This window comes from Taudactylus pleione, unplaced genomic scaffold (genome assembly GCF_031769625.1).
Source record: "Taudactylus pleione unplaced genomic scaffold, aTauple2 ptg000173l, whole genome shotgun sequence".
NCBI lineage: Eukaryota > Metazoa > Chordata > Amphibia > Anura > Myobatrachidae > Taudactylus > Taudactylus pleione.
Window position 1 is genome coordinate 6,227,019 of NW_028284575.1, and position 18,559 is coordinate 6,245,577.

At 44.1% G+C, this 18,559-nt stretch overlaps 1 protein-coding gene across 3 annotated transcripts in view; it reads right to left on the reverse strand.

The window, feature by feature from the left end:
* Positions 1–1,465: 1,465 nt before the first annotated feature.
* The window catches only part of LOC148521210 (aldehyde oxidase 2-like), a 130,111-nt gene continuing 113,017 nt past the window's right edge, over positions 1,466–18,559 (reverse strand). For all 3 annotated transcript variants that reach the window (XM_088475522.1, XM_088475520.1, XM_088475521.1), the window contains exons 24-27: positions 17,128–17,242; positions 12,295–12,360; positions 10,193–10,381; positions 1,466–5,567 (exon numbers count right to left, since the gene is read on the reverse strand). In XM_088475522.1, the coding sequence (XP_088331648.1) occupies positions 5,343–5,567; positions 10,193–10,381; positions 12,295–12,360; positions 17,128–17,242 (595 nt within the window). In that variant the 3' untranslated portion in view covers positions 1,466–5,342. The remainder of the gene's footprint in view (positions 5,568–10,192; positions 10,382–12,294; positions 12,361–17,127; positions 17,243–18,559) is intronic.

An 18,559-nucleotide genomic window follows, 5' to 3' on the forward strand; every position in this document is an offset into this window, starting at 1 on the left:
CCCAGAAACGGGACAGTAGGGAGGTATGTATTTACTAAAGTGAGAGTTTTTAGAAGTGGACATGTTGCTCTTAGCAACCAATCAGATTCTACTTCTAGAACAGAGGTTCTCAAACTCGGTCCTCAGAACCCCACACAGGTCACGTTTTCCAGGTCACCCAGCAAGTGCACAGGTGTAATCATTACTCACTGACACATTTTAAAATATCCACAGGTGGAGCTAATTATTTCACTTGCGATTCTGTGAGGAGACCTGGAAAACATGCACCGTTTGGGTCCTGAGAACAGAAACTGAAAGAGCGCTCGCTCTGAATCAGGGCGTTTTTTTTTTTTTTTGTGCAGCCTCCTGGCCGCTCGCATAGCTGTGGGTGACCAACCACAGCTATAGCGAGCAGCCAGGTTGAGCTGTGGGTGACCACCCACAGCTATAGCGAACGGCCAGGTTGATGGTCGCGATGATCAAGACCATCGCGACCATCGGGCTTGCGACGAGACCCTTGTGGTAGGGTCTCGTGGCCGCAAGCCCCAGAGAGATTTCGGCTCTAACAGAGCCGGAATCTCTCCACTGACATCACTCGTGATGTCAGTGGGGCCGCCCCCAAACAGCAGGCGTTCACATGGGAACGCCTCAGTTTGGGAATCCACTCCCCCCGGCCCGCCCACCAAAGGGGGCGAGCTGTCACTCAACATCGACAGCTCGCCCCCTTTGTTGCGAGACCCGGAGCGACGGATTGCCCGTCGCTACTCGGGTCTCGCGCATGCGCACGACAGAGCCGGCTCCGTCGTGCACATGCGCTGTGGGCCACCATCAACCCGGTTGCGAGCACTCAGCTCTCGCGACCGGGTCTGAATCAGGCCCAGAGTTTCAGAACCTGTGCTCTATTACATACAAAGCACTGAATGAGCCTCCACCACACTTTATGCCCCAAACAAATTGTGAAAAGTTATAAATGGGAACAGGGATCGTATGTAGGTCTCATGTAGAGGTGAGTGAAATCACAATATCGCAGTTTCACCATGTCAGACCGACATTTGTCTTTTTGTTCAGACGTGTACAAAAAAAATACGCTCTTTTTAAAATTTGTGTTTTTATATAACAGTAGAGACCCCCGTGTTTTGGTTTTGGCAAAACCACCCTCAATTGTGTTTGGTTCTTTTCTGTTTTGGTTTTCTTTAAAAAATTGATAAAACCGCTAAAATCATGTCATTTGGACCTGTTTACATGCCATCCAAAACCTGAGATTCCGTTTTTAAATCAAAGTTCCAAACTTTCAGCAGACCCGACCCAGGACTCAGTTCTACCCGGAACCCCTAAGTTCAGGTGTGTGGTTTTCAGCAAATCCGAACCACACATCTCTATATAAAAGGGTATAATTTGCCATCATTCAGTCCTCACCAAGTCATAAAACTGTACAAGTCTAATCTCATGTGACAAGTAACACCAAACTAATTTCACTTTATTATTTATTCAACAAAATACAAGCTGACAAGAACATTTATATGTGAAAAAGTAAGTACCCCCCCCTTACTCCTTTATCAACAAAGATAACTGGAGCCAGGTGCTGCTAGTAAGGTGTGCATGTGCATTTGCATTTTGCTGTATTTATGCAGAGACCTGAAACACCACCAATCTGGTTGGGGTATTATGACATGTATGATGCAGCCAAATGTAGGATACTGTAAAGGACCCCACACACGGTGCAATTTTATTTAAACAATTTGGCCGGTTATGACCGATTGAAAAGTCAAATCGTTTTTAAAAAGTGCAGCGTGCGGCCATGATAGCGATGCCGATGCGCGCTCCCGCTATAGTTGATCGTGGTCGCTGATCAATTGAACCTGCAGAAAGATATCGACCTATCGTCCACGATTTGGCACACATCGTTCCGTGTCTGTGTGCACGATGGACGATGCGATGGACGATATGTTGTCACTCTTCCTGGCCACTCCCCTCCACGGTTTTGTGCCAACGTTGTGAGGTTGTTTGATGTAAACGATATATCGTTAATGATCTGCAGTCGTTAACGACCCATCTATATCGTTTGCACAATCATTCCATGTGTAGGCACAATGTCGTTTATCTGGTAGTGTACAGGAATTCAAGGGAAATCGCAAACGAGATTGGATCGTTTGCAAATGTTGAATCTCTGGTCCTGTGGCCTGGACTGGTGCCTGGGTGCCTTTGGGGGTAGATGTATAAAACCCTCCCAAAGAACAGAAGTGGGGAAGTTGCCTGTAGCAACCAACTATTTACACTTTAATATCACAAACAGTGACACGTGTTCTAAAACTAATTTACTTGCCTATGCTCCCAGAATGCCCGGCAAAGTCCTGAATTTCAGGGGGTTCTCCCTATCTCTAAGGCGATCATGTAATTTTCTGCGTGTAACCTAATCATGGCACTGCCCTCTGCATTGTGAGGCCAGGATTCACAGCATTATGACATGGGGTGGGAGGGGCAAGGGGGTCATGATGATTTTAATTTAGTCACCGTGCCCTGTTTACTTGTCACTTTGACCTCCCATCTGGGCAATCCTCGGGGAAGAGAGGTCTCAACGTCAGAAAGTATATGCAGAGTCTGACAATGTAGGCAGGGCCGGCTCTAGGGGTGTTGGACCAGTGCGGTCGCACAGGGACGCCACCCATAGAGGGCACACCTCCCCCCAAAATCCAGATTTCAGCGGGACATTACTGGCCCACCCGTGGGCCGAAGCGGCCCACGGGTGGTCAAATCGGGAGGTTGGGGACCCCCACCGCCGCAGCTGTGCGGCAGTGCCGGATCGCCTGAGTGTGAATGGATGCCGCGCGACGGGAGAGGGCTGGGGGGAAGCCCAGCCAGTGACGAAGGGCTGGGCTTTGCCCCTAGCCTGACATCACTTAGGGGGTGTGACCTGTGGTAATGAGGCCACACCCCCAATTTCGAAGCCGCGCGCGATTACAGGGCGCTACGTAACTAGCCAGCACAGGGTGCTCAGACCTCCGGAGCCGGCCCTGAATGTAGGTATGATAGTCTGCAGAGGTACATAAAACGATGGTACGTGTATAAATACATATTTGATGTAAACCTTTTTTTCCCCACAAACTATTAAAATAAGCAATCAAAATATTTTTTTCCAAATACCAGTAAGTTATATAAATAGTACTAGTTATTTGTAATTATACCCATTAATGGCATTAAATCGCCCTTCTATTAGAGTGTATTTATTATTAGAAATATACAGTTCTTATAGTTTTCAGTTATACTTGGGCAGATTTATTTTCATATATTGAGGTATATTTACTAAAGTGCGGGTTTATAGAAGAGATGTTGCCCATAGCATTCTAGCTATTATCTTCTAGAAGGTGCTAGATAAATGTCAAGCAGAATCTGATTGGTTGCTATGGGCAACATCTCCACTTCTAAAAACTCTCACTTTAGTACAGTAAATATACCCCCATTATATATTTACTCAACTTGTTGCATGAAGCTTGTTGTCATCCTGTCATTTGTCCTTTTCTCTTATGCAGCTATGAATTTGCTCCGTTGGATTTATAGCCCCATATGTTGTACTAGCTGTAATGCTCGGCTGGACTTTTATTTATTTCTCTACATTTCTACCCCCACCTCTTTCTCTCCCAAAACTTTCTCCCCACCTCTCCTCCTGCCTTCTCCACTGTCTCTCTATAGCACTGCCCCTTCGCTCTCTCCTGTGTATCTCTTACACAACCCGACATTACATTCCTACGTGATGACATCATTTTTTTTTATCAGCACTCGATTTTATTATATAGATTTGTGTTGATTTTTCTATTGAACACTCCATTACAGTATACAACTGATTAATTATTCTTGTAGATATCAGTTTTCTGTATTGATCTTAGACCTGTCACAGTATGTATTAGAATCATTTATATTTGTAGGCTATAACTGATACCCCAATAGTTACGCCCTTGGTAAATGGGTATACAGCTTCAGTAGGGCTTCGTAGCTAAGGGCCCCCACTTTGTAGCTCCCTGTCTTCTGAACAGTTCCAGGGCCCTGAATCTCTCTGCAGTTAGCTTAGGGAGCTTCTTACTACTCCTTCATGGATACTAATTGGATATGAAGAATTTGAAGGCGCAAGCTGGCATTGAAGAGACAGCTGGCATCTCATTAAGGTATGAAGGGACGGGAGAGAATGGAACGGGAATAAATGTGCCTCTACCATGAAACCCTCGGGCATTTTTTAACATTTTACTTTTGGACCCTTAAAATCTGAGTTTAACTGGAGTGACTAAGGGGGAGATGTATCAAACTTTATAAATAGCACATGTAGATAAGTTGCCCATAGCAACTTAATAAGATTGCACCTATCATTAGTCTAGTACATTCTATAAAATGATAGCAACAGGCTGATTGGTTGCTATGGGTAACTTTTCCACTTGTCTTCTTCATAAGGTTTGATACATATCCCCCTAAGTTACATACATGTAAAAAATGGAACAATTGTTGCTGCAATTTGGTATTTACCAAAATTGTGCCGTTACACAATTTCAGTTTGAATGTTAATTATTGCTGGGCCACATCGTTAATGCCGGGCAACGTTGATGCCGGGTTACATCGTGTAACCTCTCTTGAGGAACAAAACAATTCTGGATGTTTTATCAGATATATGGTGTTGATGTATCAAGCAGTGAAAAAGTTGCCCATAGGAACCTCTAACTATCAGATGTACCAGATAAACGCTACCTCGAAGCTGATTGGTCGCTATAGACAACTTCTCCACTAGTCGACATTTCACTATTTGATACATCACCCCCACAGACTGCTGTCAATCTGGTGCTCTCTCACCCTGTTTTAATTAATACAAACTGGTGATTAATTGATTGACTTATCTTTTGTTAAAACATGTCCCAAACGATCTACACTACAACTAAAATACATTTATATTTCATCAGATTATGTCACAAACAACATTTTACACGTTTATTGTTGCTCTTGTAAAAGCTATAACATGAATCAAAGGCTTCTAAATCTGGTAAAGCGCCTACACTACACCGTCCTTATCCGAATTCTATGAGACAGCGTAGCAACACATGAATAAACCTTATACTGTTTTTCTTTGATACATAGTTTATGAAAATTCTAATAAATACCATTTTTTATTTTCAAGTAATAAAAAAAAAAAATCCTTTATAGTATTAGCCTTTACCACGTCCGGTGAGAAGCTACACCATGCATCCACCACCCGTTCTGTAAAGTAATATTTGCCCAGGGTACTTCCAATGAGCCTACCCACCCACATCAGAGCACAGCAGATTGTGTACAAGCGCCATCATTGACCTTCAAACCTTCATGGTATTTTAAATGATTATTTACAGAAATCAAGTTTCTGCTACATGGTTTTGCAAAGTCAATTCCTCTTTGTCTGAAGTATTTTCCGTATCCATCAGGTGATTGCCACAAGCGATCCGGATATCTTGGGGCCTGATTGGCACAGGAAGTAGGATGGTTCCGGGTAGACCTATGTGATGTCTGGCCTCCAGCACGCTTTCCTTTATGGCAAAGTAAACAGAGGAACCAAGGAAGGTTGATACCTCTTCAACAGCCTAAAAGACAGAAGACAGAGATTAGTTCTGTCATTCAATTCATGTATTGTATATAACATTGTATATTTTTTATGGGGATGAGCGGGTTCGGATTTATTCGGTTCTTATCGCCATGTTACCACAAGTTCGGATTAGTTCAGATTTATTTTATTGGCTATCCAAAACCCCCGATAGCTGATATCCAATAAAATGCCGTTTTGAGAACGAGTAAAGCCGAACCCGCTCATCCCTAATATATTATTGGATAACTTACCTTTAACTCTCGCGCCGTAGCCATTTTTAGCTACGGTATGGATATTAGATACTGGGAAGTGTCATATATTCATTGTAAATTTTGTGTACACAGAATTGGTGACACGTGTTGCTGTTTTAAATAGTTGTGTAGGAATCAGAGTAGAGTTTGTGGCACAAAATAATTTTTGTCATCACAAAAAAACCACCAGTAATAAAAAAAAAAAAAAAAAAAAAAAAAGTTTTAAGTTTGAGGGGCCTATTCATCATTACTAAACTTTCCCTGGAGGTAATTAGGTTTAGAACTCGCATGGAGTTCTCCCTAATTACCAGAGGAATTCATCATTCCTCCTCCCCATAACTATCTATTCCGAAAAGCTGTCATTTTTGCGATGACAGCTTTTCAGGAAATAAGACAGTTATCCCTGTCTACACTAACTTACCGCAGCTGTAATCCGTTCTGCGCATGCACTGTTACATTCGTTAACCCAGCGCATGCGCAGCACTGCCTAAACATGCGGTAAGTTTGTGTCCCCCCTCTGCTCACCTGCCCCCCCTCCCCCCCCTTCAGCACTTACCTGTCCGCGCAGCAGCCTCCGGCTCCGTCCTGCTGGTCTGTCACATGGTCTCCCAGCAGACCACAGTACAGATTAGAAAAAAAAAAAAAAGTTTTTTTCTCTCTAATCTTTATTGTGTTCTGCTGGGAGAACACAGTGTCCGACCAGCCTCCGGAGCCAGAGAACGCACCAGACCGCCGGAGGGAGACGTCGGGGGACCTGTCCAGCTGGCAGCAGGTAAGTGTCACCTGCTATTCGCCACCTCACAGTGGCAGATAGTACCTCCATCAAATTCCGAAAATTCATAATTTTCGGAATTTGATGAATACCATAATTTCCACATCCCCATACTAATGTACTAATGTATGGGGAGTGTGGAAATTAACACAGGGGGACTTAGCAAGGAGATATCAGTGATATCTCCTGTGCTAAGTGGCTTCATGAATACTAAAATAACGTTATTTAAGGAAAATGTCCTTAAAAACGTTAATTTAGTGTTGATGAATAGGCCCCATAGTCACTTTTGTGATGTCTTAGTATCAATGGTCTGATGCACAATCGGCTGCAAAATTTGCGTCATTTAGGGTTTAAAAAAATTGAATGCAAAAATAGTGTCTTTCCGCCAGTATGCAGAGGTAAGACCCATTGTAGTCCGGTTTATGCCAGGCATATCTCAAAGACGGTTACGTTTCACTTGTGCCCATGTTGAAAACTGTTATTTTACATGTAACAAAGACTTTCACTATAAGGCAGTGGTGTCAAAACTCGCAGCCCTCCAGCTGCAGTGGAACTACACCTCCCAGCATGCACTGCAACCGTTTTGCTTTTAGGGCATGCTAAAACTGTGGCAAGGCATGCTGGGATATTTAATCCCACAACAGCTAGAGAGACAGGAGTTTGACACCCCTGCTATAAGGCATCAATTAAACTCCACAAACCTCTCTAGGGGTGCAGTAGGTAATACCGCCGGCCGCATGGCTTACCTTCGTTCGGTATGCCGGGCGTCGGGCTCCTGGCGTAGGTCTAATGACAGGCGTAGGGTTTTCGACGACTGTCATTAGTACCTTCCCGGGATTTGACAGTCGGGAAGCCGGCGGTTGGCATTTAGACCTTCGGCTTCCTGACTACATCCCTTCTCTAGTACAGCAGAAATGACTGGTATCACATATGTATAATACAAAAAAAAAAAAGCTTAAAGTAGCTCAAAAAAGCACAATCTATGCTCAAGTGACAAAGGAAGCAACTATCAGCGTCAACAGACTGTTCGCAAATAGCCAATCACAATTGCATACCTAACATTGTATTATCAGTTGCTATACAGATAACTGTAAAGCAAATAGTATCCAGTATAAAGTGACAAAATAAGAGACAATGTTTATTTTATAGTTCTTTTAGAAAAAATGGGGCTAATTGCGATTAGATCGCGTTGCGGTTTTCTCGGCCACAGATTGTACAGGCGCAGGCTTGCGGTGACTAACCCTAAACCTCCTGATGTCTCGGTGTGGCCTGGGCTGAGGGAGTCTTCACGGTTCCGGCTGTTTGTGGCTTTGCTGATGTCAGACGCCGGGACCAACTTAAAAGGTTCTTTTTCTCTCTTTTTGTTTTATTAACACACAGACACACACACATCACACATCACACATCACATTTAGTCACACTACCGCTCGTTTACCTCTATTATTATATTACCACTATAAAGCACCAGCAACTGTTATCCTGTCGCAATTCGCCTCCTTTTTATACTATAAACATTGTGTCTTATTGGGCCACTTTATGCTGGATACTATTTGCTTTTAAATTGATTTCCGTTTTCTTTCTCATTTTCAATTTTCATTTATTTAAAAGGTTGTTTTTTTATTTTATGTACACACACACACATACACACACACACATGCATACACACACACGCATACACACACACACACACACGCATACACACACACACATGCATACACACACACACATGCATACACACACACACGCATACACACACACACACACATACACACACACACATGCATACACACACACACACACATACACACACACACACACATGCATACACACACACGCATACACACACACACACGCATACACACACACACATACACACACACACATGCATACACACACACACGCATACACACACACACGCATACACACACACACACACATACACACACACACATGCATACACACACGCATACACACACACACGCATACACACACACACACGCATACACACACACACGCATACACATACACCCGCATACACACACACACGCATACACACACAGACGCATACACACACACACGCAAACACACACACGCATACACACACACATACGCATACACACACACACACACATGCATACACACACACACACAAGCATACACACACACACGCATACACACACACACATGCATACACACACACACATGCATACACACACACGCATACACACACACACACACACGCATACACACACACGCATACACACACACGCATACACACACACGCATACACACACACATGCATACACACACATGTATACTACTAACACACAGACACATGCATACACACACACACACATGCATACACATCACATACACATGTGTATACACACACACACATGCATACACACTGCAGATCCCTAACACACACACACATGCATACACATCATACACACACACATACATACACATCACATTTAGTCACACTAGCGCTTGTTTACCTCTATTATTGAAATGTATTAAAACTGAGCAGCTTAGTTGACCAAATATAGCGCATTACGCTTGTTTCCCCCTTTTTTTTAATTCAAATTAATCATAAACAAATCTCACACGGGTAAAGCTTTGTATGGTTTGCTTAAACGTGATTGCGGAACACGTGTGTGCTGGAAAGTACATTTCATTTAACAGGGCCTGATTCTGAGTGAGACTCGGCCGCTTCCGTGTCTGCGTGTTTTAATGGTCTATATAGAATAACACAAGGATGAAGGTAGCGCTAGTATCTATAGGTCCTAATAGGAAGCTGCCTTTAGAGGAAAAAGAATAGGGGCTCACCTGCCCTAGTAATGTATGTGAATAGAAAAAGATCCTCTGGCGCCTCCTATGGGTCCCGTATATATTCCAAATTGAATTAGCAAAACAAGTGTATAAATGATCAGGAAGATGTTACTATTATTTTTTCTATCGATTTATTAAACTATATCATTTATACACTTGTTTTGCTAATTCAATTTGGAATATATATACGGGACCCATAGGAGGCGCCAGAGGATCTTTTTCTATTCATGTGTTGTAATGGTCGTCTGCGTCTTTATGCAAGTGCGCTACAAAGCCCTTCCCTGGTGTAGATCCATGTGTGTGAACGTACGAGGACTGAGACACCCACTGTCCGCAGGAGCTGAAAAACCGATTGGTTCGTCTTCAGACGCCATAATTGGTCGCACCTTTGAAACGCCCAATGCCAGGTGTAGTTTTTCTGTCCGTGTAATGGCCTCCTATGTCAGGGGTTCCGTGTCTATGTACACACCCACAGCACTCCCAGAATACGCCCATAAGGCGGACCATCTCCGCACGTCTGCTAGTCTCCACCCTCTCAGCGCCCACTACATTTTCAAAACATTTGTGAGACCGTGCGCCTCTATGGCAACTTCATCTCTGCGCGCACGCTATCTGGAAGCATGCTCAGTGCAACATAGACACATGCGCAGGACACAATAAAAAATCCCTCCACTGCGTCAGACATCAGCGCTGCATGTGACTCAGTACCAGCTCCCACGTGTACATCTGTCTATTGTATCGTCTTACTGAATCATTATTCCTACTTGCCTTGGGAAAACTTCTCACATAGGGGTTAGGAGATGATGGGAGCAGAGTTACGTTGAGCTCGCCTGGCTCCATTCTGCCGCTCGCCGTCTCCGCCTGGTTGTCCTGTGCACCTTTAAGGGGCGGCTGCAGACAGTATTTAAAATCCTCATTGGTGTAAAGTCCCAGTCCTTGTTTAAAGGCAGCTTTCACCTACAGTATCAGGCAGGATAGACACAGGTGCAATGTTATAATCAATGATTGTTACAAAATCAGGTACAGTCTGTCTACAGATTGCATAGTATGATGATTATTGTCACATGGTGCAGACAGGGACCCCCATTAGTGGAGGGGCCTATTTAACAAACAAACAGCGGCAATGGTAAAGATTTTCTATCGCTGCTTATGGTTGTTTACCATTAAAACTTCACCAGGGCAGCAGAGAGGTTCGCCAGGACAGTAGCAAACGCAGGATTTCTAGAGGGGGGGTTTCCAAATGCTTGATTTTAGAGTGAGTGTGGCCAGTCCATGAAGAGGGTAGAATTATCCAGCTTTAATATGTGTCATACAAAGTGTATTGCGTGTAATAATTCCAGCATATACAGGAGTAGCGATCACAATAACCCATTATATGCGGCAGTATGGCCATCCTGCCTGAGCTGAATGATTTTATTCTAGATGTAGGCACCATTCCAGGGCATGGGAGCAAGTCCGGGAGTCTGGGGGAGCAGCAGAAGAACCTAGCACTGCCCTGGACACATATGTACATATTGGGCTCTATAGCAGCACATCCCGAACAGTGAATGTTTTCCAGATCTCCTATTTAGTGCACAGGTTATTTATTACTGGCTGATACATGTTAGAAGATCTACAGGTGGTGTTATTTATGTAATTTGTGATACTGAGAAGAACATGCAGCACTAGTAGTAACATTCTGTTATATTACTATTTCTATTGTGGTCATGGTGTGGGCTGGGGAGGGGGGTTTCCAGGCAGACGGAAACCCCCCCTGCGTTTGCCTATGCAGTACACGCATGTTTAGCTTCCTACTTGGGCTTAAGCAGGCCATTCACCAGACCAACATTTCTCCAACCATCCAAACTAGTTGGTTGGAGTGAAAATCCGGTAATGCATGGCAATCAGCAATTTGCTCCCATGCATTACTGGATTTTTATTCCAACCAAGCAACTAGTTGAATGGTTGGAGGAAAGTTGATCTGGTGTATGGCCGGCTTTAGAGAGCCACTTTCACATACTAATAATAATAATAATAATAATAATAATAATAATAAGTGTTTTTAAAAAAGTTATAAAAATTACTATAAAATAAAAATTGCTTAAAACATTTTTACTGCTTCATATCATAAACAGACCCCCTAGTCCAGTGGTTCCCAAACACAGTCCTTCAGGCACCCTAAAGATGCCTACACACAAGACGACTCGCAAACCATGTAATGTCGCCAACGATTTCCCTTGATCTCCCAGCACTCCCAGACATACGATATCATGCTTAATCTGTGCAATCTGACCAACGACCTATCATGCGTCCTTAACGATTTACAGTGCGCCGTTAACGAGATTGCCAGATCCTACTGCATGTAGGTGAGATCTGAGGATACGACAAACGACCCGCAGGACTGCGCATCGTTATCGCTCGTGGACACTACGCGATTTGCTCGATTTGTCATTCCGATGCGTTGGAATTGGCCAATTGTGCAAAAAAAACCCGTCTAGTGTGTAGGCACCTTTACAGTCCAGGTTTTAAGGATATCCATGACAGACTGCAGATGGTTAATTCCAAATAACTGGTGTACTAATTAATTCGGCTGTTCTCAGTTATGGATATCCTTAAACCAAGGACTGTCAGGGTGCCTTGAGGACAGAGTTTGGGAACCCCTGCCCTAGTCTGTAGGATAACTGAAGGTGATAAAGCTTTCCATACTATCCCTTTAAACCGGGACACATAATTTACACAGGCTCTGTGGCTCATTAATATTAATCAGCTGAGTTACACTCTCTCAGATGTATACAGGGAACTCCCCAATGAAACCTGGGGTAGGGAGGCCCATACTAACCAGCCGTATTGCTTGTTCCCCTGCCGCCTGTAGTCTAGCAGCGTCTACTAACCTGCTCAATGGTCACTGTCTGATTTATACTGGAACCGACATCAATGACAATATCTGTCCTTAGGTTCTGTGGGGAAAACAAGCATTTATAACAGCAAGCGAGAAAAATATTTGTAGACAGTTAAGATGGGGACACACTATACAATTATAGGGCCGATTAGCCTATAATTTGTAGATCAGTCTGATTTTTGGTGTAGTGTGTAGACATGACCGATAAAACGGTTGTAAACGCTCAGTTACGATTGTCAAATCGTTCAGACTTTCCAGAAGGAATCTTCACAGTAATCTGGGCCTCATTCAGAGGCGGTCGGACGATGCAAGCGGTCGCTCAGAAACTGGGCGGCCACTTGCATCCTGACCGCCCGCCTCTGTTGCGGTCGTTAGGCTGTGGGTTAACACCCACAGCTCTAACGACCGCTCGGGTGATAGTCGCGATGGTCAGAGACCATCGCGACCATCGGGGCTTACGACGAGACCCTAAGGTAGGGTCTCACTTGTCGTTAGCCCCGGAGACCTTCTGGCTCTGTCTGAGCCGGAAGCTCTCCACTGACATCACTAGTGATGTCAGTGGGGCCTCCCCCAAACGGTAGGCGTTCCCATGGGAACGCCCCGTTTGGGCTGCCACCCCCCCGGCCCGCCTTCCAAACGGGTCGAGCTGTCAATCAACATCGACAGCTCGCCCCCTTTGGATCGAGACCCGCTACAACCAGCGCTGTCGGTTGTAGAGGGTCTCACGCATGCGCACGAAGGAGCCGGCTCCCTCGTGCGCATGCGCACTAGACAAACATCGAGGCGGCCGTACGCCTCTGAATACAGCCCTCAGTCCCTATTTCATCCGATGTTTAATGTTTTCCTCACCATCCTTGTGGGCAGACCTATGCAAACGATCGATCCATGCGCCTGAAAATCATCAGGTTTTTTAAATAAGTTGTATAGTGTGTACCGCCGGCAGAAAAATGGTGCCGCTTGCCTGGTCCGATAGAAAACTCGCACTAGTGTGTAGCTGGCTTTATAGAAAGTGGCACACAAGGGAAAGAAAGCGTTATATAGAGCAAGAGATTTACCTTCATTTGTGAGCACTACTAGAAAAATGTCCGTCACAGACCCGACTACATGAAAATGTTTTTGTTCTGTTTTTTATAATACGTTCAATATAAGCAACATAGGGAGTCGCAAAATGAAGAGGTTGAATTGGTGCCAAAAATGTTTGTTATTGTTGAAAGTATGATTATTGTAGGCTGTATAGCACCAAGGTAACTTCATATGGTAAAGCAAAACCTGGGGTAATAATGATGCATGTAGGACACTGTGGGGTAAATTTACTAAAGTGAGAGTTTTTAGAAGTGAGCTTTAAAAGTGATGTTGCCCATAGCAACCAATCAGATTCTACTTAACATTTAACTAGCACCTTCTAGAAGATAATAGCTAGAATCTGATTGGTTGCTATGGGCAACATCTCTTTTAAAACTCACTGCTAAAAACTCACTTTAGTAAATTTACCCCTGTGTGTTGCACAGCTCACATGGAAGGTTTCAGTATATTTCGACATTTACAATGTTGACATGGCCGTGATGTCGACATGCAGCATGTCATTCTACACTCACAGAACGGCCGGGAGGCTCCCGAAAATTGGGTGGCACTCCTGGGCCCTGGAAGAGTGGGCAGGTCTCCCGAAAGGATGTATTTGGCCATTACTTCCTGTAGGGCCCATCACTACTAATACGTGTTATTCTGCAGTATCGAGTACTCAGTATTATGCAGTGAGAAACTATACTAGATTAAAAACCAGCGCTTACCCAGATCAGGGAAACAAGTATTTATGCAGCAGTTAAAAAAAAAAAAAAGAGGTCTTTGCCGCCTCTTGACAACAATACAGAAAAGCAATATTACTGCGCTTAAATACCCTAACCAGGACATTAATCCAAACACATATACAGGTTATTAGGTTTTATCTATCCACACTTATAATAAAGAAAAAACATTACATACATAAATAGATGTATACACAGCCTAAAAAGATAATTACAAGGAGTTGATCAGACTCTACAGGGGCATATTCAATCAGCCACGAAAAGTCGGAAAGGTTTCGCCTGCCATACTTTTCGCCAGCTTCGCGTTTTTTTGGAGGTGAAAACTTTTCGTGCGTGGCCCCCGCTATTCGCCCTATTCAATTCCAAAGGCCGCGAATACGGGACCCGCCGAAACTCAAACAGGCGAAAAGTGCCTTCAGTTTTGGGGAAACCAGCCTGGCACCCCCGAAAAGATGTCCTAACATTGGGGATAAATGTAGTTGCCCCCGAATAGCCCTGCTGAAGGTATTTGGGGTACTTAAATGCTCTCAATAGCTGCTAATTAGCGTCTTTGCACAAGTGGCAATTTAGCAGGGGTTTTTTTTTTAGAAAATAACTAGTCCCAGCAAATTTGGGGAGCATGAAAATGGGTGTAAGCATGGTTAAAAATTGCAAAAGTGAAGTTTTAAAAAACCTAAAAAAACGCACCTTCAGCAAGCACCAGCAATCAAAAAAACACCTCCCGCATACTTGTAGACCCCCCCAAAAGCTTATTTTGCTAGTTTTAACGCTTGTACTTTTTAGTCCCCTTTTTCTAAGTCATTTTTGGGGGGGATTTTATCGACGCAGTTAACCTTTGGGGGCCTGTCCCAAGGGTGCTGGGTGGTTTCCTCACCTTTGCACCCCAAAACCGCAGTTCTGCACTTTTTTCCGCCTGCTTTCATAGGTGAAGCTTTTTCGCCTATACCACTGCATTGACTTTCCGCCTAGGCGGAAAACCTTTGGAATTGAATACGGGGATAAGTTTTCGCCTGGCGAAATGACATCATCAGCGAAACTTTTTCACCGAAAACGGCTTATCGCGGCTAATTGAATTTACCCCATATGTATAAAAAACATTTGTAGCTTTGCCAAGCAGGAAAAGATCCCCAATTTGGAACCTCCGAAGTAAATCACAGGACCATAATTTCAGTTCAGCTTTATTAATCAATTGTTCTCTTGATGCATCCAAAGTGATACATATTATATAAAAAGAGGTTAATCTCATGTATCCAGGGGTATTATTGTACTTTGTATCCAAAAAGCATCCTCACTGAACTGAAATTATGGTTCTGCGATTTACTCCAGAGGCCCCAAATTGGGGATCTTTTCCTGCTTGGGAAAGCTACAAATGTTTTTTATACATAGGGCATATTCAATTAGAAGCGGAAAGTCCCGTACTTTTCGCATGCCAAACTTTTCGCCGACGTCACTGGTTTTCCATACGAAAAAGTATCCTGCTCGTCCCTGCTTATCCCTGTATTCAATTAGAAATTGTCAAAAACAGGATCTGGAGAATTCGGAACTGGCGAAAAGTGCTGTCAGATTTGGGGAAATCAGTCTGACACCCCCCCGAAAGATGCACTGACATTGGGGATCACCATAGATACCCCCGAACAGGCCTGCTGAAGGTATTTGGGGAACTTAAATGATCTCAATAGCTTCTATTTAGCGTCTTTGCACAAGTGGTGAAGAATAGCATTTAACAGGGTTTTTTTGCAGAAAATAACTAGTCCCAGCTAAATTGGGGTACATGAAAATGGGGGCTAGCATATTTTAAAGTTGCTAAAGTGAAGTTTTAAAAAAGGTAAAAAATCCACCTGCCGCAACCACCTGCAAACTTAAAAACACCCGGGGCATACTTGGGGACCCCCCTGGAGTCTATTTCGCTAGTTTTTAACTTTGTCCCCAAACTTGTTTTTTTTTTCGCCCCAAAAATGAAAGTACTTTTTTGGGGTAAGTTTTTTTTTTAAACTTTTTTTTAAAACAGTTTACCTTTGGGGGGCTGTCCCAAGGGTGCAGGGTGGTTCCCGCAAGTTTGCACCTCAAAACCCCAATTCTGCACTTTTTTCCGCCAGGTTTCATAGGCAAATCTTTTTCGCTTATTCCAATGCATTGACTTTCCGCACCGGGGAAAAGTCTTTGGAATTGAATGCGGGGATAAGTTTTCACATGGCGAAATGATGTCACTGGTGATACTTTTCAACAGATACTGGCTTTTCGCACCTAGTTGAATATGTCCCATAGAGTCTGATCAACTCCTTGTAATTATTATCTTTTTAGGCTGTGTATACATCTATTTATGTTTATGTATGTAATGTTTTTTCTTTATTATAAGTGTGGGTAAATATAAACCTAATAACCTTTATATGTGTTTGGATTAATATCCTGGCTAGGGTATTTAAGCGCAGTAATATTGCTTTTCTGCAATGAGAAACTATAAGAAAACCGTCTCCGCTATGGCGCAACTGTACCCAATGTTGTGCTATAGACATTATTATGCTCTGATTGGCTGCAGGCTGCTGTAAGCCTTTTAATCTTCTACAGTTTTGACTTTAACGTCAGCCAATTAAAGAATAAAACAGCAAATACAATGCTTAGAACGGCTCAATGTGCCGGAGGGTGCCCAGCTCCGCTGCAGCTGAAGACCTCTTCTCTTAAGGTGCGTGTCCACTAGCAGACTGTGAAACGATGGCACGAAGACGGCATTGTAATCGCGCAGTCGTTTCACAGTCTGTGCTGTGCCTAGATTGAACGTTCAGTGTAGGCACGTCCATCATGCCCGAACATGGGCAATCTGTCGTTATCGGCAGATTGACCAGCATGTTCGGGCGATGATTGATGTCGGAAACGACCAGCGGAAGCGCATCGCTGGTCGTTTCCGAGATTAATGTGCGCGATTTGTGCCTGATTACTGAGCGATTGCATGATTATGATTTCGCAATCGCTCAGTAATGTCACGTAGTGGATAGGCGGCATTAGGGAAAGCATTAATCACACTGTACCTTGTGGTTTCCTGTGCGACAGTCTAACTCCACTTCTGTACATGCTGCGCCAAATATAAAATCCGGACTTCCTGTTCCCTCCTTCCAATCGGAGACTGAGACTGGGTCCGGGACCCTATAAATTAACATTTTGTCATTTCAATCAGAAAAAGTGTTCCAAACATATCGATGTCCTCTGAGGTGCAACAAAAGGAATTGTACCTTACCTTATTTATATACTGTATAATATGGATTGTATAAATCAAAGATTCTCCACCTTTTTGATGATGTTTTCCAAATACTATTTATTTTGCCTATTAACCAATCCCAAGAACATAGGGGGTCATTCAGACCCACTCGCAAGCGGCAGTACGCTCGCAAGTGGGTCGATGTTCCCCACTGCGCATGCGCACGACGGAGGGAGCTCCGTCGTGCGCATGCGCGAGACCCGGCGAGCGAAGGACTTTCCTTCGCTCGGAGTGTCTCACCAAAGGGGGCGTGCTGTCCATGGTGACTGACAGCACGCCCCCTTTGGTGGGCGTGCCTGCCAGACGGAGGCGTTCCCAAGGGAACACCTACTGTCTGAAGCCGGCCCCACTGACATCACTAGTGATGTCAGTGGGAGTGATTTTGGCTCTGATAGAGCCAAAATCACTCCTGGCCATGCAGTTGTGAAAGCCTGCGGTTGGGTTTCCCTCGCAGTTCCGATGGTCGCGATGGTCAAGACCATCGCGACCATCTTTTTGCACGCTCGTATATGCTGTGGGTGAGTGACCCACAGCTATACGAGCGTCCAGGAGGACGCTCCATTTTAATGGAGGTGGGCCCTGATTCAGAGCGAGCGCTCTGGTCAGAGCGTCCGGCTCTGAATCAGGGCCATAGTGCTTACAAGCATATATAGGGGAATATGGGTTGGGGGCTTATAGTCTTCCAAGTTTGTGTAAGTAAATATTGGGCAGTTTGGTAAATCAGTACAGGCGAGTCAGAATGTTAATTATCGGGGTCCGAAGGAACCCCGATAATTAACATCATGAATAGGCCCCTAATGCCTAATTAAAGAGTTTGGAAGTCCTATTCTTGTGTGAGATCTGATATCTACTTAACTTTCTCACATTATTCTATCAGTAGTGTTTGGATAGGAGTATTGTTTGACCTCCTCTGAGCATCAAATTCTTTGACTGACCATTAAATACCCAACTAGGTACTTAGTGGCCTATTCATCATCCTTATAGGGCCAGTTACACGGGAGGAAAAGCTCATTTCCGCATGTTTTAAGTAATAGGCCCATTCATTATTAGGGGTCCGATGGGGCTGCCTCGTATTTAGCAAAAAAACCTGAAAGATGTTGGAAATTGCCTTCAGTAACCAACGTCTTCCCTCTGACCCTGCTCTGATCCCTCCATAGGATGTCGGGAACATCGTGCACATGTGTGAACCAGGGTGAGCTCCAGGC